The sequence below is a fragment of the Antechinus flavipes genome, chromosome 1, assembly GCF_016432865.1.
Source record: "Antechinus flavipes isolate AdamAnt ecotype Samford, QLD, Australia chromosome 1, AdamAnt_v2, whole genome shotgun sequence".
Classification (NCBI taxonomy): Eukaryota; Metazoa; Chordata; class Mammalia; order Dasyuromorphia; family Dasyuridae; genus Antechinus; species Antechinus flavipes.
This window is the reverse complement of record NC_067398.1, coordinates 191,678,223-191,690,640: the sequence shown is the minus strand read 5'-3', so window position 1 is coordinate 191,690,640 and position 12,418 is coordinate 191,678,223. Positions and strand designations below refer to the sequence as shown.

Below are 12,418 nucleotides of genomic sequence, written 5' to 3'. Positions count from 1 at the left end.
TCTAGGTTATTAAAATAGTTTTGGGGAGTCTGATTGGTATAGCACCAAATAAATAGATTAGTTTAGGTAGTATTGTCATCTTTATTATATTTGCTTGACCTATCCAAAAGCACTTAATATTTTGCCAGTTAATTAGATCTTACTTTATTTGTGTGGAAAGTGTTTCATAGATTTGCTCATATAGTTCCTGATTTTCCCTTAGCAGATGGATTCCCAAATATTTTATACTATTGACAGTTACTTTAAATGGAATTTCTCTTTGTATTTCTAAGTGTTGGATTTTGTTGGTGATATATAAGAATGCTGATGATTTATGTGAGTTTATTTTGTATTCTACAACTTTGCTAAAGTTGTGGATTATTTCTAAAAGCTTTTTAGTATAATCTCTGGTGTTCTCTAATTATACTATCATATTATCTGCAAAGAGATAATTTGGTTTCCTCATTACCTACTCTAATTCCTTTAATCTCTTCCTCAACTCTTATTGTCGAAGCTAGCATTTCTAATACAATATTGAATAGTAATGGTGATAGTTGGCAACCTTATTTCACTTCTGATATTATTGGGAATGGTTCCAGTTTGTTCCCATTACATATAATCCTTCTGATGGTTTTAAATAGAAGCTCCTGACTATTTTAAGGAAAAGCCCATTTATTCCTATACTCTCAAGTATTTTTAATAGAAATGGATGTTGGATTTTATCAAATGCTTTTTCTGCCTCTATTGAGATGATCATGTGGTTTTTGTTAATTTGGTTATTGATATAGTCAATTATGCTAATAGTTTTCCTAATATTGAACCAGCCCTGCATTCCTGGTATAAATCTTACTTAGTCATGGTGTATTATCCTGGGGAAAATTTTCTGTAATCTTTTTGCTAATATCTTATTTAAGATTTTAGCATCAATATTCATTAGGGAGATTGGTCTATAATTTTCTTTCTGTTTTCAACCTACTTGGTTTAGGTATCAGTACCAAGTCTGTGTCATAAAAGGAATTTGGTAGGACTCCTTCATTCCCTATTTTTTCAAATGATTTATGTAACATTGGAGTTAATTGTTCTTTGAATGTTTGGTAGAATTCACATGTAAATCCATCTGGTCCTGGGGATTTTTTCTGAGGGAGTTGATTAATAGTTTGTTCTATTTCTTTTTTTCTGAAATGGGATTATTTAAGCAATCTACTTCCTCCTCTGTTAATCTGGGAAGCCTATATTTTTGAAGGTAGACATCCATTTCACTTAGGTTATCAAATTTTTTGGCTTAAAGTTGGGCAAAGCAACTCCTAATTATTGTTCTAATTTCCTCTTCATTGGTGATAAGTTCTCCCTTTTCATTTTTAAGACTAACATTTTTTTCCTCTTTCCTTTTTCCTTTATTTTTCCAAAATAAAACCAAAGGTTTATCGATTTTGTTGCTTTTTTCATAAAACCCAACTCTTAGTTTTATTTATTAATTCAATAGTTTTTTTTAACTTTCAATTTTTATCAATTTCTCCTTTTAATTTTAGAATTTCAAGTTTAGCATTTGATTGAGGGTTTTTAATTTAGTCTTTTTCTAGCTTTTTAAATTTCAAGCCCAATGCATTGATCATCTCTTTCTCTGTTTTATGATTTCTAAAGTAAACCTCTAAAAATATAAAATTTCCCCTTATTACCACTTTGGCTGCATCCCACAAATTTTGGTATGTTGTCTCATTGTTGTCATTCTCTTGGGTGAAATTATTAATTGTGTCTATGATTTGCTGTTTTATCCATTCATTCTTTAGGATGAGATTATTTAGTTTTAAATTACTTTTTGGTCTATTTTCCCCTAGTTTTTTGTTGAATGTAGTTTTTATTGCATTGTGATCTGAAAAGAATGCACTTACCATTTCTGCCTTTCTGCATTTAATTTTGAGGTCTTTATGTTCTATATATGGTCAATCTTTGTATAGGTTCCATGAACTGCTAAGAAGAAAGTATACTCCTTTCTGTTTCCATTCAGTTTTCTTCAAAGATCTATCATACCTAACTTTTCTAATATTCTTATTTACCTCTTTAATTTCTTTCTTATTTGTTTTGTGGTTTGATTTGTCTAGCTCTGAGAGTGCAAGATTGAGATCTCCCACTATTACAGTTTTGCTGTCTATTTCTTCTTGCAACTCTCTTAACTTCTCCTTTAGGAAGTTAGATGCTATACCACTTGGTACATATATGTTTAATACTGATATTGCTTCATTGTCTATGCTACCCTTTAGCAAGATATAGTTTCCTTCCTTATCTCTTTTAATTAGATCAATTTTTGCTTTTGCTTGATCTGAGATAAGGATGGCTACCCCTGCTTTTTTGACTTCGCCTGAAGCATAATAGATACTACTCCAGCCTTTTACCTTTACTCTGTATGTATCTCCCTGTTTTAAATGTGTTTCCTGTAAACAACATATTGTAGGGTTCTGACTTTTGATCCAGTCTGCTATCTGCCTCCACTTTATGGGAGAGTTCATTCCTGAATGACAGTTTTTTCATCACTTTTCTATCCACATGATGTCATTTTCACTGCCATGAACCATTTACTTTTCACACTTCCTCATAATTGTTCTCTAAAATCCCACTTTGAAATACCAGAATTATAGACTCTGTAGATGTCTTTTGTGTGCTCATCAACATTGTAGGATCAGTGATATCCACAACTTTTCTCTGAATTATCTCTCTTAAAATTGTCAAGTTGATTATGCACTTTTCTTTCCATTGTGAATGACTACCTTTAATCACATGTTTCCTTATTAAGGGTATGATAAGCATGATTTTAATTGAAATCTCTATTTTTCCCTTGTAAAATTTTCTCAGAATTAAAAGAAAAAACATGTGAGTGATTCAATTATTTAGTCTAATTGCCACTGACCATTTTGGGTGGGTCTACTTGGTGAAGCTTATGGCAACTGGGGATTTAATGTGGTGAAGACAGCACAACTGAAAAGCCTGAACAGCCAGGAAGAGACCTCAACAAAGACAGTGGGATCAGTAACATTAGTCAGTGATTCTCAGATTCTGACAATAGGATTGTTATGGTAAAAGAACTATCCTAACACATTCTCCAATGCAAGTTACATGAATTTTTCCCTCCAAAATGTATTGAGGTCTTCCTTAAGACTTTATTGCTTCAAAAGACTGAAGACTCAGGCCACTGAGAATAAATCCTCTATTCCTTAATATAAAGCAACTATGGAGAGCTACATGAGAGCTCTGATGCTTGTTTGGTAAATAAAAATAGACAGCTCAGGCAAGAGTACAGCTGAATCATCTCCAAGTGTTCTCAATTTTATCCTTGTTGAACATTCTTCTCCTGCTATAGCTAAGTAAAATTCTTCTAGTTAACCATTGAAAGACATATGAGTGTTTCATTTTGTTCTAATATTGAACCTCTACCAGTGGTCTGAATCAAGTCCAATCCAAAATCTCCCTTGAGTAGGGACTGACATTCATATAATTATTTTATATTGAATCTAATATTCCTCTTCACAATTAAGAAGATGCCATCAATAGTCTCTTCTAAGCAGGGAGAATCTTATATTGATCAAGTCCAAAGTCTTGTTTTTTTGGAGAAACTTATGTTCCTGTTATTTGACTTCTTTGTTTTGCCCTTTTGAATTGATCTAAAAACTCTGATTCAATTTTAAAAGTATCTGTTTATATCCCTGACCTATCTTGATTAAATCATTCTGAGGCATATAGTTGCTACTAAAGAATAATGAGGGATATTTGCAGTCTGAATGTTGAAAAAAGTCTGTCTTCTCAAGCATGAACCAAAAAACCCCCCCAAAACTATAATGCAGTTTGTGAAGACTGGATCTTCTCTTCTCACTCATGAGAGCTAGTATATCAGAGATACTTAGTAGTGAATTTCAAATTTAAAATCAGTTAAAATGTGAGATGGCAATCACATTGAGGGGTGGATGAGATAAGGTTAGTTTTATAGGAAGATTGAGAGTCTAAGATTCAGAGGTAAATATTTCAACCATGAGGAACAACCAGAAAAAGTCATGAAGTTGGGAAGGAGAATAGAACATCATGTATGAAAAATAAGTGACCAATGGGAAGGCCATTTAATCTGGGTCATAGCTTATGTGATGGAGAGTAAAATATAAGAAGATGGGACAGATAAGAAGAGACAAAAAATGACAAAAAAAGAGTTTATCTTATAAGAAATCAAAAGACTTTATTGAATAGAAAGGAGAGAAATTGTCATGATCAAATCAATATTTAGGAAAATATCTTTGGCAACTGAGTACAGAAAGGAGGAAGAGACTTGAGTCATGGAAAATAAAATAAGTTAGGTAAGAGGGATAATGCTCATATAAGCTACGAGAATAAATGGAAAATGGGAACCATAGGAGAGATGTTTTGAAGGTAGAAATGAGCAGTCAGAAAGTGTAAAGACAAGGAGATGTAATTAACAGTGTCAAATGCTGAAAAGAAATAAAGAAAGATGAAGATTGTGAAAAGAACATGAAGACTGAGAAAAGGATCCTTAGTAACTCTGGAAAACATAGGTTCTGTTAGGATAATATTATTGTATGTTATATGTTATTATCTGTTAATGGTAGGTGAATGATAAGGTTGCAGAGGATTTAGAAGTAATCTTAAAGAGAAAAAAAATGGAGAAATTTAGAGTAGTCATTTTCCAAAGAGTTTAGATGAGAAGGGAAATAATGACATCAGGCAATAGCTAACAGGGATGATGAAATCTAGTTAGGATTTTTGTAAGGATATAGATGGTAGAGATATATATCTAGGAAGTTGGGAAGGAGAAATTGAAAATTAGATAGAGGTGGTTATAAAATGGGGTCAATATATTGGCTTCTTCAACTGTGGGTTGTGACCCCAGATAGGGCAGCGTAATGGAAGGTGAGGGTCACAAAAAATTTGGCAACAGCAAGAGGTTTCTGAAGGCAATGACCAAAAATTAATTCAAAATCAAATGTGTAATGAATCTGAGGTGAACTTTACTGGATCATTGGTTATGAACATATAACACATACACTTTGCATGTACATGCCATGCACAAATGCTGCCAGAAGCACCTTGGCTCAAATTTGAGATGAGGGTCTGTAAAAATTTCTTGGGTGAAGGGGGTTGTGAGTGGGAAAAGCTGACGAAGCTTTGTTAGAGAATATGAGCATCCATATTCCTTCAGTTGAGCAGAGCCAACTTTAACTAAAACTCAATGTCAACAACAAACAGAAAAAATTGAACAAATGAAGAAAAAAGAAGAAAAGGGAGGAGGAGGAGGAGAAGAAAAAAGAAGAAGAAGAATAGAAGAAAAGAAGAAGGAGAAGGAGAAGAAGAAGAAGAATAGAAGAAAAGAAGAAGGAGAAGGAGAACTTGATCATAAAAAGTTATTATAGTGGTAAGGAAAATTAAGGCCTCATCAACTTGAAAAACAACAATGTGAAAACAGGTGCAAACAAAACCTTTTCCCCCTTAATTTTCCCACGTTTCCTTAAACTGATATCAATTGAATAAAATATAATTTTAGCTCCTGTTAAACTATTGCTATTACTCTTCTAGGAATTCTTATTGAACCTGTTTTCAAGCTACATTTTCTTTGAGATTTGCTTGTAGATAGCTTCATGTGATTTTTTTTTTCTTTTGGGTTTGTGTCTTGGGCATTACTCTTTATAGTGAGATGCTTTTTTGTTTGTTCATTTTTTCCAGCCTTCTTTTTGACTTTGAAGTTTTTGGTGTGCTAGGCTCCCTATACTGTTGAAGGGGATGTTCTTTCTAAGAATCTACCCTTTTATATCCTTCTGATGCTTTCATAACTCAGTATGGCAATGTGCAAGCTATTCTTAAAGATATGTGATGTGGAGAAGTTTGCTTTACTGTCCCCTCCTTGTCTAAGCTCTGCAAATTCTTTCCCCAGATTTGGGAATATCAGGTTGTTATGGTTGTTATTTTCAGTAGATTACTGAACTCAGTAACTATTAGCTGGTTAGAAGGCTCTGCAGGTTCACAGTGACAGAATGCACGCTTACTTTTAGTTTAGGATTTATACTCTGGTTATCCCACTAGTCATCTTCTAGAATTTTTTTTATTGTTTTGAAAGGAAATATTCCATAATGGATACATTGCTATGCTTGGAGTCGCAAAAATATTTTTTTCCTGCATTCTGGTTCTGACATTTTCTAGCTAAATGCCAATACACCGATAATGGAATTATAAAAATTTTGGATTTTGAAAGGATTTCATTAACTATTGAGATAAACCCATGCCTGAAAGAAATCTGACCATGACGTATCTGACAAATGATCATTCAGACTAGTGTTAAAGACCTCCAATAAAGGGTAATCTACCATCTTCCAAGGCAATCAATTCCACTTTTAAACAGTTCCTTTCTCAACATTAAAGCCTAAATTTGCATCTTTACAACTTTTATACTCTTTTTTCTAATTCTGAATCCTGGGGACATATAAAACACTCTGGAAAACCAGTAGCCTTAGGAGTGAGCGAAGGTTAAGAAGGGAAACAAAAATACCAAGACACCATAGAATGTTTTTTTCAGAAGTTTTCTTAAGATATATTTTCCATCTGTAAGAAATGACCAGCAGGAGGAATACAGAGAGACTTGGGGAGACTTACATGAACTGATGCTAAGTGAAATGAGCAGAACCAGGAGATCATTATATACCTCAACAACCATACTGTATGAGGATGTATTCTGATGGAAGTGGATTTCTTTGACAAAGAGATCTAACTATGTTTTCAGTTGATCAATGATGGACAGAATCAGCTACACTCAAAGAAAGAAATACTGGGAAATGAATGTAAACTGTTTGTATTTTTGCTTTTCTTCCCAGATTATTTTTACCTTTTGAATCCAATTTTTTCTATGCAACAAGAGAACTGTTTGGTTCTGCACAAATATGTTGTATCTAGGATATACTGTGACATATTTAACATGTATAGGACTGCTTGCCATCTGGGGGAGGGGGTGGAGGAAGGGAGGGGAAAAGTCGGAACAGAAGTGAGTGCAAGGGATAATGTTGTAAAAAATTACCCACGCTTGGGTTCTGTCAATAAAAAGTTACAATTATTAAAAAAAAGATATATCTTCCAAATCCTTAACTACACTTCCATGAGGTTCAGCCAAAGACTGGGGCAGATTAATAACTGAGAAATAGATGGACTCCAAATGTGTGAGCCTGAGAAAAGTAGAAAATAGAACTGTCTCTGCTGGCCTTTCAATCTCCCTAAAGTAGTATACTAGTTAGTAACTCTCACATCTCACATCTTATTTTGTCCAACTTTTATGGTATGACAAAAGATTAAATACACTACAAAAGACAGACTACAGCAGAGGTGAGTCAATCTCAAACATATTTAAAAGAGTAAAATGAACACAGAGTAGAAGAAACAACACATTCCCCTCATACTCAAAGAAGCCTCTTTATTGAAAGGACACCATGAAACACTCATCAAAGTGATTTTTTTAAAAAAAAGATAGAATATGATAGAGAAAAAAATAGGCAATATAATCAAATGAAAGAATCATAACAATTAATGTACTTTGAAGCAAAGAAAGTGAAACAAAAATTCTCTAAGAAAGATGAAAATATTACAAAATTCTTCAAAGATCCTAGAAATGATAATAGAGAAATTCCAAAAACTTCTCAGTGATTGAGAAGAGCAAAGAGTTGAATGAAAATATCAAAGAAATAAGGGCAGAAATAGGAAATCTTTAAAGAAGAAAAAAATAAGTCTAATGAGATGAGATAATCAAGAGTAATTAAAAATCACTCTCTAAAACAGTAGATATCTTGAAAAAAGAGAATGACAAAATGTAATGAAAAAATCTGGAAGTAGAAGAAAAATTAATTATATAGCGCAAAATAAATTACTATAATACAGAAGAGAATTACAAATGAATTCTGACATTAAAGAAACTTGTGCAAAGGAATGATCTAAAGATTACAGATATTCCAGAAAAACAAATGAAAACCTAACATGAAACAGAAAATCACAGAGAAAAATTGCACAGAAATAATGGCAAGAGAGTGCAATTTAGTGCATTGTCATCATCATCATCATCATCATCATCATCATCATCCTCATCAGGCTCAAATCATTAGGAAGTATTATACTTAAACCCTAGAATTATGAAACCAAATAGATTTGTCAGAGTAGTAGGTGGATGGGAGAAGTGAAAAGAAAAATAACTCTTACATTATTAGGAAAAAGCCAGAGTAACACAATTATTCTCAATTTGCAAGAAATTAGAAGAAAAATGTTTCTGTGATATTCCAGAAAGCGATGATTGATTGATCTCCACTGTCCAACTAAACACAATGAACTGTTTGGCTTAATATATGTATCAAAGAAAATAAATGAGAGCTCAACAAACAAGAAAAATTAAAGAAATACTTCTAAAAAAGATGTGAGTAGGCTATTCAACATATAAACTAATTGAACTAAAGAAAAATAATTATTTTTCAATTATAATCAAAGACTAATAAATATAATGCATGTTTTCATTTGCTTGAAATTGGAAAAGATTATAATTATGAGATGGGGAATCTTTTAGCATTTTTAAAAAATGTGTCACAGTCTGTAGGACACCGAAGAGAAAAAGAGTAACAATGGACAAAATAAAGAGCAAATGACATAAAGTAGAAAAAAATCAAGAAAAGGATAGGAAAAAGAAGTATTTTAATGCTTCAACAAAAAAAATCACTCAGTATATCAGTATTACTGGTAAGAAGATAATGAAGAAGATTTCACTTGGGATGCTGGGAGGGGAAGAGTATGACAAGTATATCCAGGAAATTAATGGCTAGTTCTTAAAAGAATAAATGAGTAAATATAAATTACTCATAGTATGTTGGAATCCTTACTAACTGCTAACTAATTAGAGTTGATCTAATCTTACAAGAAGATGTTTTGGGCAGAACCTGAAACAAGGTACTAAGTAGAACTAAGTTCAATGAGTTCACACCTCCCTTGAAGCTCGTTGGGCCAGAGAGCACTATGGGAGAAAACCCATAATCCCCCCCCCCCCTCTTCCCCTTCCTCCTCTTCCTTTCCCATCTTCAGGGAAGGTTTTTATCTCCGGGAGTATCTGTTCTTGAATGCCCTTATCGCCTTGGCCATGATTGGGGCAGGTTTTTTAACTGGCCGTTTCCTGGGGTTGCAAGACACCGTGCTGCTGACTGCTGGGGCTGAGTGGGCGCTGCTGGTGTTCGGGCCATCGTAGGGCTGCCCTTCCTCGCTGCTGTTGCTGGAGCTGCTGCTTCCGTTGCTGGAGCTGCTGCTTCCATTGCTGCAGTTGTAGCCACTGCTGGAGGTGCAGGAAGTGGGCTTGATGTAGATCTTTTCGGGAACAGCCGCTCCTCCAGTCCCAAATTGCTCCTGCCATCTCCTGACATCACGAGGCGGCTTGGCCACAGAGTTGACAAAGGCCATCTTTACTTGTCGGCTTTTGAGTCTGTTGGCGTGAGCTGCTCGGATGTTCTTAGTCAACAGGAGCAGTCGCTGCTCCCGAGCATCTAGGAGTCGTAGATACATCTCCCTCCAAGACTCAAATTCCTCTGGTGTCTCTCTCTTAAAGTCTCGATGGCAGTGAATTTTCCACAGCTGATCAGTCTCTTCAGTTAACACGTGGTTGCACTCCTCAATTCTATAGAGTTGCTCAGGAGTACATCTTTCCAAAACTGGTTCAAGTACAGAATAGGGAACACTCCCAACTTCATAAATTGAGTCTATGTTATTACTGAGGACTCTGATGCACTGCTCTTTCAAGGATATCATCTTCCGTAAGTAGGCACACTTGGAACCGGAATAGACTTGCATCTTTGAATTCATCCTACGTACAGGAAATCCAGCTTCCTCTTCTTCATGGGGTGAGGAGACTGCTTTCCTCTTTGGCTGAAAGGAGGGAATCAATTCAGGAGAAGGAAGTGGCTGAAAATTGGCCTGAATAGTAGGCAAGTGGATATCTGGTAATGTTGGGGTCACATCAGTGGACACTTTTTTTAGTTTGGCAGGGCTGGTTCCAGAATGTTGCTTTTCTGCCTTGCTCTCATTCATCTTGGGGAGTTTCTGAATGGCATTATTAGAGTTTTTATGATCAGCTTTGGAACCGTTCTGCTTACTGTGACTTTTCTCTGCACGAACCCCAGTTGTAGTTTTAACAACCTTCTTTTTTTTCCTTTGGGGCTGGTCGTAGTTGAGGTATGATTCAAAAGACATGGTGGGCTGTTCATAGTCATCATCCACATCTATCTCTTCAGCCCCTGGAAAGTGACTTGGTGGTTTTCTGTCCGAGTTAGAGGCTTTGGATTTTCCTTCCCATGTCTTTAAGCTGTCAGATCCCCCTTTCTCTTTTGGCTTGGGAGAAAATTCTCCTTTCCATTTCCCCACATCAAAGCTGTCCTCACTAAGCTTGGTCTTTTCCAATTTCGATTTCTGTGCATCCTCATGCTTTGTTTTTTTCATATGGTTGGCAGAAGCCACCTCCAAGGGAGGTAAAAACTTCTTGCTATCACCGCTTTCTTTGTCCCTCTCTTTCTTGGCAGTACTAGAAAATGTCTGCTTCTCCTTGGTACTGGTTCCTGAGGAAGACCTTGGGCCCTCTTCTTGAGAAACAGCCTTAGACACTTTGTCTTGACCCAAACTAAAGGTCTTTTCCTCTCTTGTATCCAAGCGATGCTTTTCCTTCTGTGAAGTCTTGTGCTCCTTGCTCCAACTCACAGGGCCTCTAGTCTGGGGTTCACCCAAGCATCTCTCTTGGCTATTTAAGCCTCGGTCCTGAAAGGCATGACTATGGCTTTTGCCAGCCTTCTGATGTGGTACTGGCTGTTCCTCCTCCTCTTCAGGGAGTTGATCATAGTCCATGGATAACTGCTGAGGGCTTGTGGAAGGCTGAGGTGAGTGAACACGACTACTGTCAGATAGCTCCTGATCAGATGTGTACAATGGGGAGGTTTTGTTCCATCCCTTTCTTTCTTCTCTTGTCTCACCACTGTGTGAGGTCTTAGGCATTCTATCAAACTCTGAAAGCTTTCGACGCTTTTTCTCCTGGTAGTCAGGACTGTGTGGCTGGCTACAAGAGGCCTTCCAGCTTTCCTGATATTCCTTCTCCTTTTCCTCCTCCTTGGGAAAAACATCTCGGGGACGTTTTCTAGAGCAACTTCTCTCGAGGTCTTGCTCCTCAGGCTCATTATTCCTTTCAATCTCCTGGGCAACAGGGACTAACTTCTTCCATCGAGCCATTAGGTCTTTGGCAAAGCTTCCTACTTGCTCATATTTCCGCAAGTCATTCACTGTTTTCCCAACACCTGTTTCTGCCAAAATGTCCACAGTGATAGGTAAGTCTGAGAGTCTCTTCAGATGTTTTAGTAGCATCTTTGGTTCGGGATTCCTGGCCAGTCTCGACTGCAGCCTCTCCACCACTTCCAAGACCGACTCCGCTGCCATTGTAGTCACTGGCACGGCCTCCTCACTGGGATTGGGCTCACGGTACCTCCACAGCCAAGGGAAGGGGGAGAGGGGAAGTAAAGCTCACAGGAGTCTCTTCTTGGTTCCAGGAGCTCCCTCAGAATGTCTCCAATTTCAAAGGTTTGTCCTTCAGCCTCCAGCCAGCCAGGTAGAAAATGGAATGAATCTCTCTTGTCTCTGAGAAAGGGCTTGTGGGCTCCTCTCCAACACTGACAATGTTCTGAAATGACTAACTCTAAGCTCTAAGAGCTTCTATATATATGCTCTCCCAAAGGTTGACTCCTCCTTCTAGAGGCAGGGATTAAGGGAGGTGTGAATTCACAAAGTTAACTCTAAAGGTGTGAACACAAGTATTGTATCAATTCCATTGAGTTAACACCTCTCTTGAGTTATCACCTTGTTTCACGTTAACACTAGGTTTCTAACATCTTCCTTGAGTTTATCACCTTGTTTCAAGTTAACACTAGGTTTCTAACATCTTCCTTGAGTTTATCACCTTGTTTCAAGTTAACACTAGGATTCTAACATCTCCCTTGAGTTTATCACCTTGTTTCAAGTTAACACTAGGATTCTAACATCTCCCTTGAGTTTATCACCTTGTTTCAAGTTAACACTAGGATTCTAACATCTCTCTTGTGTTATCACCTTGTTTCAAGTTAACACTAGGATTCTAACATCTCCCTTGAGTTATCACCTTGTTTCAAGTTAACAATAGGATTCTAACATCTCTCTTGTGTTATCACCTTGTTTCAAGTTAACATTAGGATTCTAACATCTCCCTTGAGTTATCACCTTGTTTCAAGTTAACAATAGGATTCTAACATCTCTCTTGTGTTATCACCTTGTTTCAAGTTAACACTAGAAGAGGGGGAGGGATTATGGGTTTTCTCCCATAGTGCTCTCTGGCCCAACGAGCTTCAAGGGAGGTGTGAACTCATTGAACTTA

The 12,418-nt window shown here is 36.4% G+C and overlaps 1 protein-coding gene across 1 annotated transcript; it reads right to left on the bottom strand.

Moving 5' to 3' along the window:
• Nucleotides 1-9,078: 9,078 nt before the first annotated feature.
• LOC127551994 (elongin-A-like) lies at nt 9,079-11,487 on the bottom strand. The gene has a single exon (XM_051982325.1). The coding sequence runs from the start codon at nt 11,449-11,451 to the stop codon at nt 9,079-9,081; it is 2,373 nt and encodes a 790-aa protein (XP_051838285.1). The 5' UTR covers nt 11,452-11,487.
• Nucleotides 11,488-12,418: the final 931 nt, after the last annotated feature.